Source organism: Daucus carota, chromosome 1, assembly GCF_001625215.2.
Source record: "Daucus carota subsp. sativus chromosome 1, DH1 v3.0, whole genome shotgun sequence".
Classification (NCBI taxonomy): domain Eukaryota; kingdom Viridiplantae; phylum Streptophyta; class Magnoliopsida; order Apiales; family Apiaceae; genus Daucus; species Daucus carota.
This window is the reverse complement of record NC_030381.2, coordinates 50,125,048-50,150,886: the sequence shown is the minus strand read 5'-3', so window position 1 is coordinate 50,150,886 and position 25,839 is coordinate 50,125,048. Positions and strand designations below refer to the sequence as shown.

At 33.9% G+C, this 25,839-nt stretch overlaps 2 protein-coding genes across 4 annotated transcripts; both read left to right on the top strand.

Annotated features, from left to right (window-relative positions):
* Positions 1-1,436: 1,436 nt before the first annotated feature.
* LOC108205509 (anaphase-promoting complex subunit 4) lies at positions 1,437-11,669 on the top strand. The gene is made up of 19 exons (XM_017375499.2): positions 1,437-1,621; positions 1,693-1,804; positions 2,434-2,525; positions 3,326-3,409; positions 4,447-4,686; positions 4,850-4,930; positions 5,664-5,815; positions 6,177-6,337; positions 6,435-6,535; positions 6,616-6,690; positions 6,881-7,060; positions 7,192-7,274; positions 7,362-7,460; positions 7,977-8,081; positions 8,317-8,455; positions 9,683-9,910; positions 9,982-10,134; positions 10,730-10,811; positions 10,931-11,669. Exons 1-19 carry the CDS (start codon positions 1,550-1,552, stop codon positions 11,023-11,025), a joined length of 2,334 nt encoding a protein of 777 aa, XP_017230988.1. The 5' UTR covers positions 1,437-1,549; the 3' UTR covers positions 11,026-11,669.
* Positions 11,670-16,225: 4,556 nt separating this feature from the next.
* On the top strand, positions 16,226-25,634 carry LOC108208979 (B3 domain-containing protein Os07g0563300). 3 transcript variants are annotated; one of them, XM_017379667.2, is made up of 13 exons: positions 16,226-16,647; positions 18,157-18,238; positions 18,350-18,448; positions 18,856-19,195; positions 19,306-19,648; positions 19,780-19,870; positions 20,609-20,783; positions 21,293-21,369; positions 21,632-22,039; positions 22,550-22,599; positions 23,114-23,227; positions 24,188-24,249; positions 24,556-25,634. In XM_017379667.2, exons 1-13 carry the CDS (start codon positions 16,541-16,543, stop codon positions 25,098-25,100), a joined length of 2,493 nt encoding a protein of 830 aa, XP_017235156.1. In that variant the 5' UTR covers positions 16,226-16,540; the 3' UTR covers positions 25,101-25,634. The 3 variants fall into 3 exon arrangements, with proteins under 3 accessions (XP_017235156.1, XP_017235139.1, XP_017235130.1); XM_017379650.2 differs by having other exon boundaries at positions 16,227-16,647; positions 19,774-19,870; positions 23,117-23,227; XM_017379641.2 differs by having other exon boundaries at positions 16,227-16,647; positions 19,774-19,870.
* The last annotated feature ends 205 nt before the right edge of the window (positions 25,635-25,839 follow it).

Here is a 25,839-nt window from a genome sequence, read left to right as displayed (position 1 = left end):
TGAAAATACAAACTCATTGAACATCAAATCTAGACAAATAATAATATTCTTGATTTTAACTGCAATATGTACTATACTATGATAAACCTAACATGGGTAATTTGCAATCTAAGATTTTAGTTATATTTTTTGATTTGATACTCTCCTTTTGATACTACAAGTATGGAGTCTATTAGTATTATAAATAGTTTCAAATACTAAAAACACTCATAACAATACATTATCATATAATATTTCATAAAAAAAATTATAATGATGTTATAAATAAAATTATAAATATATAATTATGAATATCTTTTTTTAACAAGAACCTATATATAACTCTTTTTAACTTTGACGTGTTCTATTTCAATATAACCGTTACATAACTCATTCTAACTCTAATCTTAAAAATTATTGTTGTCAGAAAAATTAAGATTACAAAATTACGTTGAAATTCGATTGATTAGATTACTAAATATTTCAAAGGTATTACACAATCGGCTATGTTTGGAAAAGATTAGAATTTTCTAATTTTTTATTTTTAAATCTACGTGTACTAAATTCGGATTAAATGTACTAAATACTAATACTAATACATACATACATACATACATACATACATACATACATACATACACACATATATATATATATATATATATATATATATATTAGGGTTTGTCAATTTTTAAGTAATCGGGAGAAAATATAGTCAATTAAATAATATAATTTAATTAAAATTATGGGTAAAATAAAAGAGTCAAGTTCTATGGAGCACAAAAAAATATTGGAGTACAAAATTGATACAATATAATATAGTCACTTTAATCTTATTTTTTTTTTTTGTTCTACAATATTTGTAAACATCCGACAACCTGCAGATTATGTTCTACAACATAAATATTGTAATCAAAAGATAAAACAGTGACTTTTATAAATCGTAGGACATTATGTTCTGCAATATAACTTATAAACAGAACAACAATCTAAATGCTTGTTAAAGTTGAAAGATATTAATGATTAATTGACAATTATGTTTAATACTACATATAAATGATAAATTATATATAAATTTGGGTAATCATAGATATTATTTATGATTAAACTAAAAAATTATTATTTGTACTCCAATATTCCAATGTTTTAATGTACTCCATAGAACTTAACTCTAAAATACTAATATTGATGTTAAAATTTAAATTATAGATAATAAATTACGAACTATATACCCGCCCGTGCTTCGTTAACCCAGTATTATTTATAAATTTACATAATTATTAAAAAAAAACTCGATTTTCACCCATAATTATAGTCCCGTATTAATTATAACAATCCATGCACAATCGTCTAAACTATGTTCAGACTATCTTGAACATGTTGCGATTAAAACGACTTGAGTCCCAAACCACCATACACGAGCTATATTTATTTTACGGGCGAATTTTTTAAAATCTGAAAATTCCTCACAAAATAAAGTCTGGAAAACACCCCTAAATTGAGCCAACCCCATTCCCGCCCTAAATATACTCATTCATCATTTCAATCTCACTTCCCCAAAATCACAACAATGGAGACCGAAGAAGAAGCTGAAAGACTCACTCCATTTCAACTCCAATTCGACAAACCAATCGCTTCTCAGGTACTCCACTCTATCACCTCTAAATTCCCTTCACTTTTTATGTATATAAATATTTATTCGAAAAAAACCAGATAAAAATAGCCGAATGGAACCCCGAGAAGGATCTACTAGCGATGGTTACAGAAGATTCCAAGATACTTCTACACCGATTCAACTGGCAGCGTCTCTGGACTATCTCTCCTGGTCAGTCACAATTTACATTTTTGTTCTGCAGCATTGCATATTTATTTTATTATCATTATCATTATTATTTTGTAATTAGGTTTAATCGAATTTCAATTTAGTTTGCTGGATTTGTTATGCTTCGTTTTCCGTGATTTTAGTTAACTTTGGTTACGGTTAGTTAAGGAAGTTTAAATGCTCAAGCTTGTTGACTGCATTGGGATGTGGAGACTCGAGACCTTGTTAGGGAGAGAAGTTATGTGTCTGCTAGACTGCGATGCTAGAGATTTGTTTGTTGTGTTTAATGTGGAGCGGTTATGCGAGTTGAGTTGAACTGTGTTTTTTTTGTGTGTGTGTTGAAGGTGAAGGATACAGAGTTGTATTCAAGGTGTTTGTTGAAATTACTGACTGAGAATTTGTGCAAAATGAAATTTAGTACGTATATGTGATGGAATAGTGGTGATTAAATGTGATTGTGTATTTGAAGTATGAGAAAATTTGCGAGTGCTGAGTATGAGTGTGGATGAAGAATGATGAATTCACTTGGTCATGTTATTGTATGCTGTTCACTATTCATGAATTTTCAGCTTATGAAGGGGAACAAGGGGGATTTAATGTGGATTAACAGGTGCTTTTTAATTTTTTTAAAGGGAAGTGTATAACGTCCTTATGTTGGCGTCCTGATGGTAAAGCAGTAGCTGTTGGACTTGAAGATGGGACTATTTCGTTGCATGATGTTGAAGTGAGTTGGTCTGAAGAATTTTATGTTTGTTTTGTATCTATTGGTTTGTTTCTTAATGTTTTATCATGTGTGCTATACTATTCACCAAAAGTTCAGAACAATATGAGGAGCCACAATGAGTCTGTGGAAGCAAATGCATTCCCTAGACCTTTCACTTTTTACAATTTCCAGAAACTCATAGTTTATGCTCAAACTCTAGATATGTGGTGTATAATTCATTAATCTGGAATCAGGGTAGTAAAATATAAGTTACGTGAACATGACAATTACTTAGTTCAGCAATTTGGCTAAGATACTTGGTGTTAAGCATATAATCCTTTCCTCATTCTTACGTCTCTGGTGCAATAAAGCTATATTCTTTATTATAAGACAATCCCATTCTCACTTCTCAGTGATGTCCATTGCAATTGCATTGTCTATTAGTGGCAGGCACTAACATTATCAATATCTAGGATCAAATTGCATAATTTTCGGTTGCCACTATGCTGGTGGTATCACTAGTACTGATAGTATCGAGCTTGTGGGACAACTAAGGTCAAGCTCTGGCAAATACTTATCAAAATGGAAGTTTGAAAATAATATAGGACATTCCAAAAAGATTGCAACTATATAAATATTTTGGGCTTCTAGTAACATATAATGTGTTTGAGCTATAAATACGATGTATATGACAAATTTTTTCTTCCGTGTCAGTTCTAATGTTTACTTATCCATGACAACTTATTGCGCTGGATGAGTTCTTAGTTCTTACCCTTTACTTAGTCGAATCCCTTCATCTCATTATTATTTGCCAAAAGCAGAATGGGAAGCTGTTAAGAAGTATGAAGACCCACATTGCTGCTGTTGTGTGTCTCAACTGGCAGGAAGATGCTGATAAGAAAAAGGTACATATTCATAACTTTCTCTTACCTGCAAAGTACAGTTACTACTTCTACAATTGCTTTAGTAAGACCTTACTAAATGATGGACTCCACCTGGATCTATGGGTGCCCTCATTGTTTTTAGCTACTTGCCAACTAAAGTTTGATGGTGGCCTATCCTGTCTTTCATAGTGCTTTTTAAAAGTCCAGGTAATTGGCTATTTTGAGTCTGAGTAAGCTAGTTTCTTCAGGGCTCATGCACGATAACTGATGCACAGTCGGGATATTAATAATGTTCCCAGGCTTACCTTGCTACTCTAATTAAGAAGATGCATAAAGCCCCATTTTGCCTTATCACAATCTCCCAACTGAATTGCTGAAGATGGCGGAGATTTAAAGCTATCATCAATGACAAGGAGTTCTTTAAAGATATTATATTAGTATTATCTAATCTTGTACACATTGAACATCATATTCAATATGAGGAACACGCTAATAGGGCATCATCTATTAAAAATTTTGGCCACTTGATAAGCAGCAAAACTCATAAGGTACATAGCGTTGGTAGTTGAACAATTGTATTTACGCTCCTGTATGCAGCCATGACTTGTATATTAACTAGGTTATATGTTCAGATTGCTTCTTTAAGTCATCAAATAATTATCTATAGGAAAAATTACGTGACTGAGAAGATTAAAACTCTATTAAAAGATGAAAATTTCTTTCACTGGCGGAACTTCTCTTAATGACCATGATTTTCACACCACTTACCTTGTACCTTCCATTACAGCTAGCAACATGTTCAGATTAACAGATTGATTGTAAATTTTCAGCGACATCTGAAGCTTTTAGTTAAGGAAATTATTTGCGGCTGCGCTATAAATTTGTAGAAATACTTTACTTTGTAGGCAGAATAATCTTGAGCATAATATTTGTTTGTGAATTAAAGATACCTCAAGTTTATGCTTATTAGTTCTTTTCTTCCCTGATGCTAAAAATCAATATGATTCTGGTTGTTTGTTTCTTTTGAAAGTTTTGTGTCCCTTAAAATCACAATTCAGGATACCTCTGGCAGCAATTTGATTTATGAAGATCGCACTTCTCGTTTTTTCCCTCCCCCTCCAAGAAAACCTAGGATGCCTGGAGTGGTGTCCGGTGATACTGGATTCTCGGATGATGGTGAAGATTCATTGCGGGAGCTATACAATTCTTCGCATCAACGGTTTAACATCCTATGCAGTGGGGACAAAGACGGTATCATCTGCTTTAGCATATTTGGCATAATCCCAATAGGAAAATTAGTAAGTTCATTGGAATACCAGGGGCTTATTAGTTGTCACAAATCCTTCAAATAAAACCCTTTACACACTTATTATAATTGGTCTTCAATAAATCTTTTGAGTCGGCTCATTTTTCATTTTTCGCAAATTTACTTGTTGATTACATCTGTTATGCATGTTTCAGAATATACATGACGTCTCTATTTGCTTTCCTCAAATGGGCGACCATGTATCGCTTCAACTTCTGAATGCTTCTATATGCAGGGTATGTCCACCTCCATGTCAATGATTCAAACTAGAGTTCTTATGAATATGTTGCTTACAATTGTTTGATTGACAATTAACTCATCGTTTTAATTCACTTATTTTCTTCTCACTATATGCTAATGTAAATTATGTGTTGAATGTAATTGGCATTGCTTGTAAGTTGTAACAATAGATTCAAATGCAAATGCACAACATTGAAGGGTAGTGTAAGAAGAGTAATGCGCAGATATAAATATTAACCTAGCGAGTGATTATAGCGATTCCAATCCTCTCTCCATCACAAATACATCTGGATACGGTCTTTACACATTCTTCATATGACATACCCGTAAAAAGTTGTAAATTACTTACTTAAACGATTGCAAATTTGGAACATTAGAACATTTCCTGATGCTGTTGTAAAGACAGTTTTTACATATTTAGAATCACGCAGGCTGCAGGTACATCACTCTTTGAACACGACACATTTAGTCAATCTTGCTTCTGTCCTTTAAAATTTTAAATTTTACAACTTCACCTTCAAAGAAATTATAATAAATGATCATATGCACTGTGCAAACAAAGTCATGATACGGCAATTGAAAGTCAGACATTACACTTATGGAAGCATCACAACGAAGTTGGTATGTTACAATGACGCAATTTTGCTTTGTGTTATATAAAATTTCGCTCCATGACATGATTGAAAAAATGACCTAAAGCCTGTATTGTGTATGTGCCTCTTGTTCTAGGTGGCTCTTTCAACAGACCTTTGTCATTTAATAGTCATGTGTTCCGGGGAACTCTTTCATGGCGTGGTTGGATCACATGACCAAAGAATGGCTGAACCTGATTTGGTTGGTTTTCATTGCTTATTGCTTGACACTTCAATATTTTGGAAGAGGTAAATTTTCCAAATCACAAGGAATTGAGAAATCTTGCTATGCTTATTCCTTGTGGCTAGACTATGTGTAATTCCCCTTGACCTTCTTCCATTTCATTACCCAACTATATGTGTACACAAAGGGAATCAGTTTTTTAGTTACAGAAGTTATCCTTTTGGTAGTTACTAAAGATCTCCTGGTTTCCTTATCTTTACAAAAAAGTATCGAGTTTTTAAGTCTACATATACAGGAAAATTAGTAGGGTCAATTAAGCAATTAATTTTGGAATTATATATACTATTACCTCCAATTAATAAAGGAAGAGGAACAGAAATCTGTTACCATGAAATCTGTCTAATTTTGCCTACCTCGTGATTGTAGGAAAAATGAGCTTCACCAAGTTGCTCAACAAGCTTCTAATGTTGAGGATCTAACTGAAGTCATTCGATCATCTGTATCAGTCATGTGCAAGCAATGGTTAGATGCCATGCACACATTTCATGAGAAATTTGATTCTCTATCTACTCTGATTGTTGACCATGGTAACAGCTAAACATATCACAACATTGTTGATGTAGTTAGTGTTCTCTTCTCTTTTTTTTTTTTCATTTTCTTATATATTCTTACACGTATAAACAGGACTCGACTCAACTCCTCAAGAGGAGTTTCTGAGCCTTCTTGGTGGTGCTCGGACAAGTCCACCAGTTCATCAGTTTCTAGTGAATTCTCTTGGAGAAGCGGTAAATCATCCTTTATGTACGCCTTAAAACTTGCTGATTTGTTCGATTACTAGTATGACTTTCAGTTAATTCATGAACAGGGTCTCAAGCGGGTCGCAAAGACGGTTTGTAGCACCGGAAAAGAGCTTCAGCTCATTGTTCTTGATCATTTACAGGTTGGCCACATATTCATATCTGCAGATACATGTATTAGTATCTGTGTTCGCGTGACAGTTTTAATTTCAACTTTTTAAGTGATTCAAACTTGCAACCAACACATCTTCTTATGTTTCTATGACTCTTCTTTCCTCTCTCTTTTCTTCATCACATGCAAAAAATTCATGATTCCATATTTCTAAATTTTAGCCAGCTGCTGAAATCATTTGCTTTCGGATGGGGGAACTGAGGGGCCTCTCTAAGTGGCGTGCACGTTATCAAAGTATCGGCTTAGATACAACACTATTTGATAAAGCAACTGAAAAAGCTGGCACCTTACTTATACAAGTTGAACGATTTATGAGTGTTCTATCCTCTGCTGTTCAGCAGGTTTGCTAATTTCTGCTGCATATATTTCCCTTTTAATTCGTTCTTTTGGATAACAGCTCCAACACCAAACGAAAACGAACTGCCAATGACTGTCAATTGGTCTGTAGTTTATTTTTAACTCTTTGTTGCAGTTCTCAAATTTTTTCAACTGGCTTTTGAAGTCTGTGAAGATACTGATGTCTGAACCAAGTGATCAACTTCCCCCGTTCAGCAGGTTTGGCCTATTTTTTTTCTTTCCTTTGACAACATTTTCCGTTGCAAGGTTTTGAAGAACTAAGATCTTATAATTTATGTTTTGCAGTGAACTGGTTATTGTTTTCCTGAATTTTCTGTATGATCAAGACCCTATTAAGCAGTTGCTGGACTTGTCTGATGCAGATCAAAGCATAGAGGTTGACTTGTAAGTCATCTGATTGCCACATTAATTTTGTCTTCTTAATTTTAATAAGAGATAGTTATGGATGAAAAAGAAGCCACCCTTGCGTGCTGAATGAACAATGATATTGTTGGAACCCCCGTACAACGTTTGTAGTGTAGAGTACAGTTTCAATATATTTAATGATGGCTATTACATTTGAAATCATTTGAATAAGCAATTTGGCTTCAAAGACTATATATATAGTTGCATCAAAATTTTTGACTTTATATACAAATAGTGCAAGGTCAGATTTCTTGACATCCGTAAAACGTATGAAATTCATGTCTGGATGATCAGAATATGCGCATTTATAGTGCTAAATAGACAAAACAAACAAATTTTGCCTTGCAAGTGATTGCATACTACTTATTACTTTCAGAACGGCCTCCTAGATATACTAAAGCATCAACAGTGATAGATGTCTTAACCTGCATATTGTTATTTTTTTTTGTTTTAGTCATTGTAAAAGTAACTTAGTGGTTCTTTGTTCTTATTAAGGGAAAAATTGGAAAGGGTTAAAGAATTGACTCAGTTCGGAGGGTTTTCAGATTGTGAATACTTGCGAAGATCCTTAGCAAAGGAATTTCAGCAGATGGAATCTTGGTATTGCTTATTCTTTTACCCATTTTCTTTCAGGACTAGCAGTTGATTCAGAACATCCAATATTCACTTGATTAAACTATGAAACTCTATATTGTTATTGAGGTCTGAACAACGTGGATTATGTCAACATGCTCTCTTTTATACTATTGATTTAGATTATATGTTATCTCTTTAGTTTGGCAACTGCTTATTAAGTTTGAGTTTAAGCATTTGTGGGTCACAACTTCCTCTGCAGTTTCAAGGAAGCTTTTCAGATGCCATTTGCAACAATATCTAGAAAGATACTTTGCAAGGATATTTTTCCGTTGTTTCCTCATGCATCTTTGACAGGATTGGCGTCTTCTGTTATTCCAGCATCAATATCATATTACATGGTAGGTCTTCCATCACATATTTCCTTATGTTAAAGTTTCTCTCCTTTGTTACTGACCTGCTAATATTTTTTTAACTATGTTCACTGAATTTAACTATATTGACAACTAAGTTTTTATTGTTTTTTTTTTGGAATTGGATTTTACTAGCAATCCTGATCTTAGTTTTAATGATACAAATCGCAAATTGTGCTTTCAAGTTTTAATTGCTTGGAATTGAGTTACTTAAAAGTGTGCAAGGATGGAACTTAGTAGAAATTCTCATATTTGCTTGCTAGTATTGCTTTCCTCGATGATTGATTTTACATATGGCTCATGTCTGCTAACTCTTATGGGCATATAAATAAGATTTTTCACATGGATGAAATACTTGCTGTGAGATTGGTACCAAACTCGTTGCCTTGCATGGGCAGACCAGCTTGTGAATTGGGGATGCAAACATTAATATTGTGCAACGGGGATTCACTCCATTTATTTTCCATTTTATATAATAATGAATATTTAACCATTGCAAATTTGCAATAGAAAGTACTAATATAATTATATATTATAGATACGTTTAGTAATAAACAATGAGTCTCATCTGTTACTAGAATATTTGCTATTTAATAAATTTCTGCGGGTCTTATTTAAATGCCCAAAGAATACATGAATGCATATCTAAAGTGAATGGCCATATAGCAACCTTCCTTGCATTTCCAAATCATGGTCAGATGGACTTAAAATTAAACAATCAGGTGCTCAGAATATTTATCTGTTCTCTGGGAAAATTGTTCTTTTTAGTATCTTGTGTTCGAACCTGGAATATTCAAACACATTTCAGGTGAAGTTACAGATGGCATGTATTTTGCAGTATCCAGAAAACCACTAAAATTATATTTTAACGGCAGCATCATTTATAAGTTATAACGCTTCTTTAACTCATTTTAATTGATGAAATGTATTGATCCTGATAAGGAACATGTCCTCCTCCCTCTTGGTCCGTCTCTCTGAGAGATAATTATTACTTGTAATTGCTCAATTGATGGGTACGCACTTGTGGCCATGACATCATTTATTGCCAATTCAATATCAAGTTAAGCTTCTAATCAAACTCAAATTTGCACCACACTGAACTGTTGCAACTCCAATTCTGCAATCACTATTGTATGCTATGCAGTCTTTGGTGCTTCAGGTTCAGGATCTTATTAAATGGTTCAGGGACACTGACTTCTATTCCTTTACTTGTAGGAAACTTCCCATGCAATATCTACATATCAAACACATGAACAGAGAGTCATTGATTACATCTCTTTTATTATTCCAGACGAATCATTCTCCGCTGTCCCAAAATGCATAGGCATAATAAGGGGGTTTATGCATGATGGGAACAATGAGGAAACGAGTTATAGTTCTCCTGAAACTGTGTTGTTATGTGTGCCTGACAACTATCACTGTGTGGATCTGTCCCTTTACAAGGTAACATAGAACTATATATTAAGGCTTACTAGTTTAAGTTATTGCTTATGGAACAATTTTGTTTGAAACAGGAAAATCAAATTGTATTGTTGCTGAACGAAACATCTACCACTCCTGATAGCCCGGAAAACGCTTGTATAATGATTGTAGAAGCAAGCAATCTTCCGTTCGTGCCCATTGATAGATCCCCTACTTCGAGCACTTGGAAATTACGTGAATTGAAGGTAAATCTCATTGGCCTATTAATATAGTAACATTTGTTTCCTGTACAAATCATTTAATCTTTCTGGAATTCAATAAGCACAAGTAACTTTTGTAGATGTGTTCAGTATCCATTTTGTAACTCACATTAAAATATGTTAGTAGCAATTCTTAAAGTATTAAGAACCACTACTGTTGTGTTTGGTTGGGGTGAATGAATATGGAAGGAATGGAATGAAATTTGTATTACATTATGGACAAATGTTTATAACTTTCATTCATTCCTCCATTCCATACACTCTATGCTAGAGATCACACCACCAATTTGAGAAGGAATTCTCCATTCCTTTCTATACTCATTTTCTTATCAAATCTTATTATATCAATTTTGCACTCACTCAATTTTTTTTCAAAACTTTCCTCCCACCTCTACTATTTTCATTTATTTTTAGTCATTCCATTTTATCCTCCCCGACCAAACACAACATACATGTTTTAGCTGGTCTATATTGTTTTGACTTGACTGGCGCATTTGCAATATAATATAGTCATAAAAAGTCATTACTTGGCGGCTCTATATTTCCAGTAGACGTTTCTGATTAATGATTTGTATTTAAGGACTCTATGGTATACTTGCAACTGGAAAATGAAAAGGTTCGAAGTATTCCCCATTCCATTGTTGCTCCCCTGGCAGTTAGTGGTAAGTTCTTTTTTATTATAAGAACAATACATGTTTTTTTTTGGGTTAATAAGCTTCATATTCTATAGTACAAGGGTCTATCATAAATATTGATATTCTCATTCACTTTACTGTACCAGCATCCAGAGGTGTAGCTTGCATATTTGCTGCAAGAAAGCGTGCCTTGGTCTACATTTTGGAGGAAGATGAAGATGAAATCTCAGATGCAGAATAGCTCACTGTTTCCTTGTGTGGATTGTTGAGTTCAATTGCATGTATATTTAGTTACTAATTGTTTTCTTGGCGGGTGAAGCCCTGAATCATTTGTTCCTTGGTAGAGTTGTACTGAAGTGTAGCATGTGTGATGAATCCTGACTCGAAGAGAAGATATGAACGCTAGAAAACACCACAATGGCATTTCATGTTTCCAGACAGAAGAACATTCGTCTCTGCATTTGCTCTCAGCGCCCTAACCAAGCATTACATTATGCATTCATCGAGAGGGTTGGTAAAGTTCTTCCAGTGCTGAAGTTTGATGGTTCAAACCTCCTCAGTGGCTCAGAGGATCATATATGTGTGCAAAAATGAGAGTACGACCCTTGCTGAAACGCTGCCCGCCCGCCCTGAGAATATAGAACTATAAGACATGTATGTAGTAGTAATATAGAAGCTAATCAAGTAGCAGATGTGATAGCAAGACCAAAAGCAGCTTACACCGGCTGGGTTTCGGCAGGTGAGGAACCTAGCCGGTGGAAACGTGACTACAATTGCAAAGTGAACTAGTTTTCTCTTGTTAAATCAAGATTAACTTGATTTTATAATTTATTCGACATAATATATCATTTGACTCAAGTTTTTTCTCAAACCAAAGTCTGCTTACTGAGTTTAGTTTTGGATATGAATGAATTAAAATTAGTTGATATTTGGCCTATTAGATTACTAAAAATGCTTAGATTATTGTACAACTTTTACAAAATTTATGTTATTCTTAATTTATTTTTCTCATTAAATGATATTCTTGATTGTTTGTCACCAATTAAATGTGAAGAAGTTTGTTTGTTGGTCATCAAATGTATTTGAGAGTGATTGGTAATATTATCTGGCTGTTGTGTTAATTGGTACAAACAAAATGATCTTTCAATTGTACTCCATATCTATAAGATTAAAAAAACTAAACAAGTACTTTGATTTTGCCCTGAAATAAGTTTGAGGCCTATTATTATTAGCCCAACTTTTGTACTCGTAAGTGACAAGCATGCGATCCATTTGACTTCGGCTTCTGCAGTAACACTAGACAGCTCCAGTCAGGCATGTTAGATATGCATGCAAAAAAATAGCTAATTCTTAGAGCGCAACACGTATTTGAGATGCATATGTGTCAGAAGACTTTGCAATATCTCCTAATTTAAATTGTAAAATAAAGCTTGTCCAAGAGGCATTTAAAATACTTTACATATTTTGTCCCTCTGGACCAGGAGTCTACTCTTGTATACTTGCATTAAATATGTTCGAACGTTCTCTTGTGTGGTGGAGACACCATAAGTCCATCCAGAATGGACGCATAATTAATAAACAGCTGCTGCTACCTTAAATGTATTACCATCTCTGTCTGTGATCCTGACATTTTAAATATATTTTAAAAATACATAAAACTATATTAATATTTACTTAAGAACATACTTCTTGTCATGCATAAAATATTCTCTTCCATGCAAAATAACTTCACACTTAAGTTCTCTTATCTTAAATTTAATCAATAAAACTAAAACACCCTATAAAACATAAAAACTTAAACAAAAATTTTATATTTCTAACAATTTAGTTTTCTGAGCAACTATTGCAAGTAACTAGACAGGACAAGGACACTGTTAGGCCTACCAAGATGTGATTAGAGCATCTCCAGCAGAGTGCTAACAGCTTCCTTAAATATATAATAAAATATACCTCTTTTAAGGGATTTCTACATTTTATTGAATGGGAACTCCAACAATATTCCCTATTTTACATTCCTTATTATTATAATAATAATATATTCAAAATATCCTATACCTCTTTTAAGGGATTCCTACATTTTATTGAATGGGAAAGTGTGAGAAAAGGAGGGAAGGGAATATTTTATTATTAAAAGTAGTATGAGGAATGGCTCCCCAATCCTTAAAAATGAGGAATGAAACTTGCATCCTAACTTTTTAAGGCACCACTAAGACTCTGTTGGAGTTATATTTTTGTCATATTCCTTATAAAAATAGTTTAAGACATCATATAAGGAAGCTGCCGGAGATGCTCTTACCTTTTAGGACACTTTAATTTCATTTTGAGCCTAGTACTAGTAGTAGTATTACTAGTAGTATTATTGATGGAGTCGATGTGACCTATTAAACATGCAAAAGTACAAGTGTAGAGTACTCCTATGCTTTAATCACTTTCTTGGTGCCTAGTGTTCAGCATGTTACCAAACCACTTTACTTCCATTTTTGTCATTGTTAATGAATTTATCTTTTTTTTTATAGTTCTGTTTCTCTCGGTGCCTTGCTCATATACCCCGCTGCCTCTTCTATTCTTGTTACCATCGGCCGGGAACTATGGGGGCGTTTGGGTGAACTTAAAATAAATGTTTCTTGTTTAAAATAAAAAAGTGGAGTAGAAGTTAGAAGCAAGTTAAGATTTATAAGTGATTAAAGTGTTTGGAAAATAAGCAGAAGCCCTAAAACAAAAACTAGCATTCCTAGCTTTTTATAAGTGTTTCTTGACTTTTTACACAAACGGTACAAATAAATGCTTCTAACTTATAAACCAAAAGCCCGGCTTAAAAGCCGGAAACAAACACCCACTATGATTCAAAAGAATCTAAGATCAAGATTAGGAAAATTTAGCTATAAACATATGCAAAGAGTTAGAGATGACAAAATGTGATTTTGGTTCTTATAAAATGGATTCAGTTTGGATAAATGAACCAAAATTATTTTCAAATCATATATTGATAAATGTGGTTATGATTTTAGTTTGAATTATAGGTAACTAGTTTAATAAGTAAAAATAAGTATTATATGAACGAAAATTAACACACTCAAGTGACAATATAATGAATAGCAAATATAACAATAGTGTGTTTGAGTGTGTGAGTTGATATAGTGGTTCAAGCTCTTGGCTTTTCCAAGTAAGGTCATGAGTTCGAAACATGGCATGCGCATATGTGATGGTAACTAGCAAAAAGAAAAAAAAAAGTGGTGAACATAACAGTGTGCGTAAGAAATCTTAAAATTGAAAAACTTTATTAAATACATATTTTATGAGAAATATGAAACTAGAAACCAAACCAAATCCATTTGTGAAATCACAAATCTTAAAATTGAAAAACTTTATTAAATACATATTTTATGAGAAATATGAAACTAGAAACCAAACCAAATCCATTTTTCAAATGTGATTTCAGATGGATCCAAATTCACAATTTTAGTTTGTTTTGGATTAGTTTAATGGTTTTGAAACCATATTATCACCTCTGCAAAGAATGAAAGAAAATTTCAATTTATGAACTCCACTTGACTAAAACAAAATCCTGCCGAAACTATACACAAACAGAAATCCGAAGTCGGTTGGTGAATTTCTAAATATTCCAAAATATTTGTGTACGAATTATTTTACATAAAAAGACATTTCAATTTTCACACTCTCGCTAGCATGGCCCGGAAAACGCAGGATCTTCACCATCACAGTGGCATCACGTATATATTCACTTGATCCAATGAGCTAGAGAACAAAGTATTTAAATTTCTAGCATTGTAATTGTACAATCGGGTTAGGTCAAGGTAGACGCTAAACTTAAAGTTATTTGCATTTTGCATGCTTGAAGTTTAAAATCTTAATGTATTCTATATAATTTTTTATAACATCTACCTAGGATTATTGCAATTACACATTTATATATTAATTTATTCGCTATCTCATTTTTCGTGATTCAAATTGAAATCAAACGTCTACTCTTAAAAAGCATGTTAGTCAAATGACTTGTATAATAAAACAAAGTGATTAACAAATTAGACTGCTATTATACATCTATCATATACGAAGGCATTCATCAAGAACATTAGATGTAGATTAATATAAGAAACGTATCCAATATTTTTCATTTAAGATTTATCAAAGAAGATGGGATATTTTTTTAAGAAACTTAAATTTCGAAGAAGTTGCGAAATTGAAAAAGAATGAATGTTGATCAAAATATATAAGAATATTTACATAAGGAATTCAAATTAAAAATATCAAGTGATTGAAAAAGAGAAAAATATTAATCAGAGTGGATAAGAATGTTAGGTGAGAAGTCGGGATAAACTCGAAGAAGCTGCGAGATCGAAAAGAAACGGATGCTAATTTGATAGATAAAATCGTTCACATCACGAGTTTGGATAGACTTGAAAACATGACGAGATCGCAAGAAAAAGAATGCTCGGCATTTACGTAAGATACTTAGGTAAATTCGAAGAAGCTGCTAGATCATAAATATTTGAATGACCATTAAAATTGATAACAATGTATACATAAGAAATTTTGATAAACCTAATTTTGGGATATTTTTTAAAGGAACTTAAATTTTGAAGAAGTTGCGAAATTGAAAAAGAATGAATGCTGATCAAAATATATAAGAATATTTACATAAAGAATTCAAATTAAAAATATCAAGTGATTGAAAAAGAGAAAAATATTAATCAAAGTGGATAAGAATGTTAGGTGAGAAGTCAGGATAGACTTGAGGAAGCTGCGAGATCGAAAAGAAACGGATGCCAATTTGATAGATAAAATCGTTCACGTCACGAGTTTGGATAGACTTGAAAACATGACGAGATCGCAAGAAAAAAATACTCGGCCTTTACGTAAGATACTTGGGTAAATTCGAAGAAGATGCTAGATCATAAATATTTGAATGGCCATTAAAATTGATAACAATGTATACATAAGAAATTTTGATAAACCTAATTTTGTCATCGTAAAATTCCGTTCATTGAAATAGATAAAAATATTATATGTGGATGAACTTAAATAATCGACACATACATTGAAATTATTAGTTATTGTCACATGAGATAATTTGTGCATTAGATTAGATTAACACATTTTTTTCTTCCGGAAAACATAAATTAAGGGTTTTTTTATGGTGCGCCATAAGCACATACTAAGTGTAAAATCTATAAATTTGAAAATTTTTGATTGAATTATACTCTCTACTAGTGATGGACAACCCTGTGTTTATAACAATCGTACCAATCAAAAACATTCAAATTCATAAATTTTCGTATACTCACACACCAGACAAACCCATAAACTAATACTGATTTATAAACCTAAAAATGTGAGGAGCATAGGCTGGGGACATCATGTACAGTAAACACACACTTTTACCACACTTTTGGCTCACGTATAAAATAATCAACATCAACACATATATATTCTGTATCACTCCTCTCTCTCTCTTAACAAAAACCTGAAGCTTTCAGAAATCCGTCCTTTCTCTCTCTACAAATCTTCAACCGCTTGCCTTTCTCTGCAACTTGTACTCTCTCAAGCTAAATTCACCAAAGCTTTCCGCAGTACAATCATATATTTACACAGCATCTACATACTTATATGTACTTTTTGCAAGTATAAATGATAATTTGTTAGTGGAGTATCGGTGTGTACGGTCTCTCTCTCTCTCTCTCTCCCTCCTTCTCTCTCTCCCTCTCTCTCTCTGTCTCTCTCCAGGTTTCTCAGCAATGGCGCTGTGCTTCAATCCAATGTGCAAACAACCAGTGACGGAGCGATCTGGCAGAGGCTGGCGTTGCGAAACTGGACAGTTCGCGGACCTGTGTCCTCGGTGCGCGTATGTCCTCTCTCTCTCTCTCCCTCTCTCCCCCCCCCTCCCCCCCCTCTCTCTCTCCTCCCCCCCCCCCCCCCCCCCCCCCCTCTCTCGCTCGCTTACTCTCCCCTATATGCGCGTATGTGTGTTTATACTCGTACTTAATTTTGCTATAGTACTGTGTATACTGTATAGTTACTGTGTTGACACTTGAGTACTTGACTGTGGACTTATATTTACTGTGTTTGACCTTGTTCTCTTGTCAATTTTGTGAGTAATACTCTACTTGAATTGTAATCCGTTTCTGGATATTTTGAGCAGCTGATTCTCTTACAATTATATTTAGTTTACGAGATTATTTTTTGTTTTTGGTAGTTAAATTATATACATGTTACAGCTTTCGAGATGATTCGTTTGAGTTCCGAGTTATATTTAGTTATACTTATTTACAGTCTTAAAGCAGAATTTTGTTCTTCTGGAAAAGATTACCAGACATTTGTGCTCTGGTATTGGTTACTGAAACCTTACATGTGGGGTATGTGTGTGGGGTGGGGGGTATAAGTTGCAAGTGTTAGATAAATAGATATAATAAATTGAGGAAACTGTTCATGAATTTATCGCTGGGGAGATTTTATGGTTTTTAGACTGGTCTTGTATGTCTAGGATATTACGATTAACAGAAAGAAAAAATGAAGTTCTTGCTTCTATGGATGTTTTATTTGGTGTTTATATAACTTTGTTTTTTCTTACTTTGTCAATTTGCTAGATATATGAACCATTAAATTTCTTCTTGCAACAACTAAAAGGCTTTTTGAAAGATGCTCAGCTAAAATAGTGTCCATTCCAAAATTTGAATGGAGCTTATTTATATGATTTATAAATCTGAATTTTTAGGTTTTGTTCTTAACTCGTAAGCATTTTATAAGTGCAACCCAAGTGTTTTACTCCTGTCTACTACACTTAGCACACTTACTAATAATGCCTGACATATTATGCAAAATTCTGATTTTATTTTTATATTGCTGATCTTATATTTTCCTTGTTTTGAAGGCTGAATTTTTTTTTTGTTGCTTACTATTAGTCCTACTATCAATTTATCTTTTCTTTTCCGATGTTTTAAGATATTTTGTTGTAGTTTGTGAATTATAGTTTCTTATGGGTATAGTTTTTCAGTTTATCTTTATAAAAGATTAAAATTATTACATCACAAAAAAACTCTAAGATGGACATGAATATAGGAGTGAAGAGTGCAATTACAAAAGAAATTAGAGATGTGCAAAAGCAAAAAATTACATGTAAACTCACTAAATATTTTTTTTCTTAAAGTTTTGCTAATTTTTGACGTGAAATTTAACTGTAGGAATTATCATAGCCAAGTAAATCTGCTTGATGATTCAAATGTTAATTTCCATAACTTCTGCATGGTCAATGTAGAATTGTTGTCTGCAGATGTTTCCACCATGTTCTGTCTGCAGATATATCCTTCTTCAGCTATTTGTATGAGTCTCTCTTTTTCTTTTGTATAATCTGTAGTTCTGCATATGAGGATGGCAATTTTTGTGAGGTCTTTCACTTGACTGCTTCTGGTTGGAGGTGTTGTGAATGTTGCGGAAAGGTTAGAGATAGTTTTCCTTACTCTTTAGTATGTATTTCATAGCCTAATCTAGATGTTGTAATATACATTCATATCTTACTTTAGAAGGGATTTTTGTTTTTCTTAATGCAGCAAATACACTGCGGGTGTGTTGTTTCTCGGCATATGTTTATACTACTGGATGCGGGTGGGATCAAGTGTATGGCTTGTGTGAAAAAAAGTTCTGTTCTGGTAAGTCTTTATAGTTTAGTAATATTTTTTTAGTTCACTGTTAAATGTTAATCATGCTAATAAATGCTCTACTAATATAATTTCTTTTTGATGTTCTGTTACAGAGGATTGATTTTGTTCATGCTTTATTAACAGTACTTCTCACATATATCCCATGTTGAACCTAGACCTGTTTGATTAACATGATGAATTACTAATTCTGGGAGTGAGAACAATTGGGAAACAAATATTAGATGCTAAAGGAAAGAAAAATATGGGGGTCGAGCAATTTAGTTTTTAGTCTGAAAGAAAAATCTCTGCTGAGATGTAATATATTGTAAAATTAATTATACTAAAGGAAATAAATCTTAATATGTCCTCTAAAAGTTCACTGATAATCATTATTTTCTGAATCTTTTCTCTTCCAGACCCCCAATCCTGCATGGCCTCCACCTCTTTACTATCATGGAAGCAGCCCTGATGAAGTGAAGGATCTTTTAGTAAAAAATTGGAGTTCAATAGTTGGATCAGGACCTGTACCTTGGCGAGAAGCACCTAGTTGGTTCAATAAAAATACTTCAAAGGTGGAACTGAATTTAAAGATTCCCTCTCAAGTTGAGGTACTGGGTGGCATTGATAGATTATATGCCCACAAAGGAGCGCCAAACTGTTCCCTGGATAAAAATAAAAAATGGGAGTCCTCGGGAAGAATAACAAATGGGAGTCCGAGTGGTGGTGCACTTGAGAATGTGGGGAATGATGTTTCTGGTACAAGCCTCTAAATAATTTATTGGTCTATCTTTGTGCTATCAGACCGCTTAACCTCATTTATTTCACACTTGACCTGTGCTAAACTTGTTGAGACTATTTTGTGACAGGATCCAAGTATGAAGAGCAACCTACTACTAATCCAAATGTTACCCCGCAGTCAAACATTTCGATTCTTGAGCCTTCAACTCAGACTTCTCATTTTTGTCCGGGTCTTAATCCAGAATTTATACGAGAAATAACAGAGAAAGACAAGGTATCAGGGATTAATGCATGTGTGATCCCTCCACCTGCGATAAATAATTTTTTCCCTAGCTCTAGTGGAGTTGAATCAAACAGTAGAGCTCAAACACACAATGGAAATCCCCGAGGAGGTGGTGAAGCTCAGAGCCAGTTACCTCTGAGTAACGGGCCTAGAATAACTAACCAGGAGCTTCAGGCAATATCTGGACAGTATCCTCTTTAAAAAATGTTTGTGTTCATTTTATCAAATGTCAACAGTACTCTTCATTCTGATCTTCCTATTAGTTGTATATATGTTCGTCCACCTAGCAATATGTTAACCTTTACCAATTAAGTCCCAGGACTGCAGTTACTTTTTTGTTTGAGAAGACATTAAGTGCTAGTGATGCTGGACGGATGAGCCGTTTAGTTCTTCCAAAAAAATGTGCAGAGGTAAATATATATTTCTTAAGATATTATTTGACTTAAGCAGCATGGCTTTCAATTATCTGCTTAAAAAATTTTAACTGCTAATAATGGGTGTAATGGATGTAATATTATCTTTTTATTTATTTGAAAAAAGGGGAGAGTGAAGAATGTATAGAGAATTATTACCGAGTCAAGGTGATCCTCTTCCGTTTCTAACTATTTTGTTAGCAGAGCACCTGCATTAAGCCTCTCTTCAGAAAGCTACACATATGTTTCTGCTCTACTGTGTTTCATGTGTTAACAACCAATTGCTGGTCAAGCCAAGATTTGATAGAACATTAATACATTTAATATGCTAGCATGATGAACCCAATTTCTAGCCTTACACTTATTATAAGTAAGTTATATATTGTATTCTTTTTATTGTTCTAATTTTACTAATAGTAAAAAGTTTTCGGGCTTTGTGGGTGGACGTGTCATATAAATTTTGTCATGTTCTGAAATATGCTGTAAAGAATGAGTCCTTGGACCTGTACTAGGCCTGTCTAAGACTTGTAAACTAAACCCTACATCCTAGTGTGTGACTGTTGCTTCACAGTTTTCTTTATCATAACAAGAGCATACAGAAAATGCAAGACAATCATGTTCCCTTAATGCATACCTAGTGCTACTACATATTATGCAAGGCAAGAAAGAAATATCAAGTTAAAGTGTTATTAGATGTAGTGCCCATGTTAATTTGCTACAATGACATTTTTATAGGCCTACCTTCCAGAAATTTCTAATCCGGAAGGAATACCTCTTATGATGAAAGATATGAAAGGGAACGAATGGATGTTTCACTTCCGATTTTGGCCCAACAATAATAGCAGAATGTATCTTTTAGAGGGAGTGACTCCTTGCATACAGTCTATGCAATTGGTTGCAGGGGACACAGGTAAAAAATTTAAGCACATCATAGCCTAATCATTTCAAGTTTCATTTTGTCTATTATTTTACGTAATAATATACTACCTATTAATACTTCTGAAAAACTTAAATTTATGCTCTCATTATCTGTTTATGAACACAGTACACCTCTTTTGTGATTACTATATGATATTTTTATATGAACTTGTTCATTTATAGAGAAATCAAATAAAAGTTGTGAGGGTATGATGGGAGGAATATGATAAAATAATCGAAAATTGTAAAGAGGGAATTGTTTATAAACATCCAAAAAGAACATTTGGATGCGTTTTTATTGACAGACGTAGTATGTTTCGTTGGTTAGACACTTAAAATTGCTCAAGAAAAATGATATTGCACTCAACCTTCTATAAATGACAGTACTACTGTTCGCTTTGATCTATTGTTCTTCAGGCAAGTTCTCTGGCTCCACGTAGAGAAAGTTCACTACTTTACTATGCTGTGTTTGTGTCTGAGATGTGTTTTTCTTTTTTCCAGTTACATTTTGCAGGTTAGAACCAGAAGGAACGCTGGTCATGGGAGGCAGAAAGTCTTCGACTCCTCCAGGAAACCAGGTTATTGTTTATTTTATTCTGTAGATATCAGTAAGTGTGTTTGCACTAAATGTGGTAATTATGTGAGAGATCTAGCATTTACCTTTTTTACATTAAAATGAATTACAGTATAATTTATTACACTTCTTACTTCTGTGCTGCTGATGTGTTTGACTATATAAAGATGAACACATTTATTCAGTAATTTGCTTTAAACAGTGTTACCGGAATATCAAGTATCTTACCATCCTACTACAAAAGACCTTTTTTTATTGATTCACAGAGCAAAGAATCCATTAATACTGGCAACGAACTCTCAACACACAGAGAGGTTACTACAAGAGCTAGTAGACCTGGTGAAAGTTTTTCTGCTCCTATTCATGTTGAAGATAATATGATATCATCAAGCCTTCTGACAACTAGCCAGGCCAACTCAGCTGACCCAAAAAATAAATGGACCGAGGCTGACAACTTTAAAACTGCAAAGAATGATGTACCTGGAGGTGAAATATTCCTTAGTAAGAAGAAGAACAGCACTTTTGGATCAAATAGTAAACGCCTGCGCATGGGAAACAATCAAATTATAGAGCTTGAGATCACATTGAAAGAAGTTCAAGGGTTGTTGCGTCCCCCTTCTGACTATGCTCCCCAGATTGTGATAATTGATGGCAATGAAATTGCAGAATTCGAGGTACTGACTATGTATCTTCATGTATAATTTGTTTCAATTAAGGGCTCCACCTGTACTACTCATCATTCATCAACACCAAGATCACTGTGTTACATTTATTCTGATATTCATTATTCTGTTTGGATTATATGCTATAGTCTATTTCTAGTTATCAAGTTCTACTGCTGTCTAAGTAAATATATGTTATAGCCTGTTGGCAAATGTGTATATATTTATATATTCTTATAGTATCTGAAATATTGTATAATTTGGGTGTTCAGAATAATGACAAAGAACTAGGAAAGAAGGAGTTTTCATTCCTGCTAAACTTTTTTTGATTTTTAATTTTTATAATTTACTTGCTACACATTCAACATACAATGGGAAGGTCTCTACTATATAGTATTTGTTGAGGTAATTATTGTCAAGTGTTAGTTTTCTTCTTCCAGCCTACCTAATACTCCTTTACAGTTTTTAGATGTTGTCAACCTGGTATTTTCTTTTGGAATCTAACATGAATTGTTTTTGCAGGAGCCACCAGTTATTGGAAGGCCAACCATTTTAGCGACAGACTGTGTGGGGTAAGTCAGTATTTTCTTTATTTCTAATTAAAGTCCGGTAGGTTTTAAGTCATGGGATACAATGTGGACATATACAGTTTGTAAATTAATGATACATTAATACTCCCTCTGTCCCATAATTTTTGTTTTGTTTTAAATATAGTAATGCATAAATATTTTATTTTTGTATAGAAGTTTGAATATTTTACTTTTGTACAAAAAGAAATTTGAAAATATGAAGTGTAAGTATGTTTTTTATTCATCTTAAAATGTGTAAAAGAAGGGTTGAAAATATGATGTGTAAGTATGTTTTTTATTCATCTTAAAATGCATAAGAAGGCAAGGGCAATAAGGATTATGGGACAGAGGGAGTAATTTTGAATGTTCATAACATGGTGAAATTAAGTCATAGACTCATAGTTGCTTTAATATGTATATCAATTTTACTAAGGTGAAAGCTTTATCTTTGATTGACTTGATTTAAAGTACTTTCTTTTGCCACACAATCTAATGCAACACGTCACATTTCTGTTAGTAGAAAGTTCCAGTGGGCTCAGTGCGAAGATTGCTGTAAATGGCGTAGAATTCCTAGTGATATCCTTCTTCCCTCAAGATGGACTTGCTATAAGAACTCCTGGGATCCAGAAAGGTACAGTACATGAGTACACACCCAGTACACTATAATAATAGTTGCCCTTAATTTTGACAGCTTGATTGGTTGTGTATAGAAAGTGTATATAACAAGTGGATGCCTATCTAAATGAGTTTGTCTATATTTGTATGCCTCTTATGTCAGCACTGCATTCTGAAGGTTTATGGTGCAATTTGATTTGTTTCTTTCTGAATTTTGATTTCCATTTTTCCGAAATTGTGGTGCCTTTTCTTGACTTAACCCTAGACCAGTTGACAGAATCTTTTTTTTTTGCATTCATTTCAAACCTAGGTCTTATGATATTGAAATCCTTTACTTTGTAAGGGACGTTTGAATCTGTGTCGACCACATTATTTTGTTTAAGTTACCTCTGCAATTGGCAAGGACATGCAAGTTGCCTAAGTTCGCTTGTTACTTTGGGCTGGTTGTAAACTTGTAATTCTGAATTATGATTGGATAGTGAAATCTTTCAGTATATAAGTCATTGTACCTGCACGTGTTCAATTTAGTGTACCTTAGGTAGTTAACCTATTTTTGGTGTTGTTTGTGTCTACAACTTTCTTCATCTGATTCATGAAGCTTTGTATTTTTGTATTATCAAGTTTGTTGGTCACTTGGCTGTAAATTATTCTTTCTGTCCCACTCCAAGCGAAATCTCTCAAGTTTTATAATTTGGGGGAATAAGGGTAGTACTTACACACAGTTCTGATAGACGAAACAAAAATTACCCATTTGCATTGTCATGCAAATATTTGGTGGTTTAGATCTGGCTGAAAGAACAACAACAAGTTACTTGTAATTACTATACGAAGCTCGTTGATGTATAAGCTGTTTCAGCTACGAAGACATTTTCCATGACCTAATGCCTCAAATTTTGGCAAAAAGAGTTTACTGCAATTCAAGAAGGCATACAAGAGTTAACTAATTAAGTAATGATTGTTTCTTGTTGGCTACTAGATCTTTGTGTTCTGTGGCTCAGGAGTTGATACCAGAAGAGCTGGAGGATCTGCTAATTACAGGTAATTGATATTTACTTGAAGAGCTTAATGTATGTAGCAAGTTTAAATTTGCAGGAATTGATAATAGAAAGTTGGATGATTTTTAATCTCGTCATCGTACTTTCTATCCACTTCCTCTTTTAAACACCAAACTGTATATACATCATCCAACTCCCTTGCCATTTCTTGTGCCCACTAATATAAAATTATATTAAACTTTATTTATTTTATCTCCCATGCTATCATAAAGTACAGACAAATATAAAACCACCATTCCTAGGGGAGCCAGAAAATAATTATTATGGTGGTAACATATTTATATTGCAGCCAAGAAACAAAAATTCAAGAAACAAGACGAGCCAGATTCAGTGGATGCTTTGGAGGGGTTGAATGAGCTTGCCAACTTAGCTATCCATGAAAAGGGTGGTATCCTCCCTTTATCCCGGACCACATCAAAACATCCACGCCATAGGCCTGGCTGTACATGCATCGTGTGTATTCAGTCCCCAGGCGGCAAGGGTCCTAAGCACAGGCAAACATGCACATGTAATGCCTGCGTAACAATTAAACGCCGTTTTCAAACTATTATGTCAAAGCACGAGATGAAGCAAACAGAGGATAAACGCCAAAAGCTGCAGCAGCCTGAGGACATCCTGCGCTGTAGTGACAACGGAAACTGTAGTTCGAGCCATGATGCAGTGACCAATGATGGTTCTGGACATGACTCATATAAGATGAAATATTTTGAGTCCCCATTTAAAAGGCAAATTGATCTGAATGTACAACCAGAAGGAGAGGAAGATTTGTCACCTTTTTCAAATTCTGGTAGCATGATGAGGTTGCTCCAAAATGCTACTGGGAGGTTCCTCTAGTGCAACTGGTAATTCCCTTGTTGATAAAGATCACCCTCCGACTATTTTAGCAACTATTAGTTTAAAGAGTATATATGGACCTAGTCGATCTTGTTACAGTGAAGATGTCTCACCTGGAATAAATTTCCGTACCAAACATGCTGTAGTAAATGTGTACATAATGACTGATAGAAGTTGGACTTGAAGGTTACAAGACTATGATTTTCTGTTCCCGGTGATAAGTTGTCGATCTCAATGAAGAAAGAAGAAACTGATATCAATGCAACTGGACTTGGTGGCAGAGCCGGAGACATGTCATTTTGCTTTTGGAAGCTCACCTTGTATCAATCAAAAGGTAGGGAGGCACAGCTCTCAACCTATGAAGTTGTTATACTTAGTATATTTCCCTTGTTCTCAACATGCTGCAGTTTATGGCCTGGGATTAGTAATCTAGAATAAGACCTTTTAATAATATTGAACTTATAATCTGCATCTTTTTCTCCAACTGCACAGGACAAATATTATGTGCACCTTGCTAGGTAGATGATATGTATATTCATGCATGTGATTCGACCAATTGCAGTTAACAGTCTCGGTTTGGTATTTGGTACATCATGTGAACTGAATGAATTAATGTAGTGTGGGAGAAACAGTAATGCTAAAATGAACTGGAAGCCAGTGTTTTGGCGGTATGTTGGCTCTAAAAGGTGCAACAGCACAGAACCAGTTTACAGCAAGAACCAAACCCAAGGAGACTGGT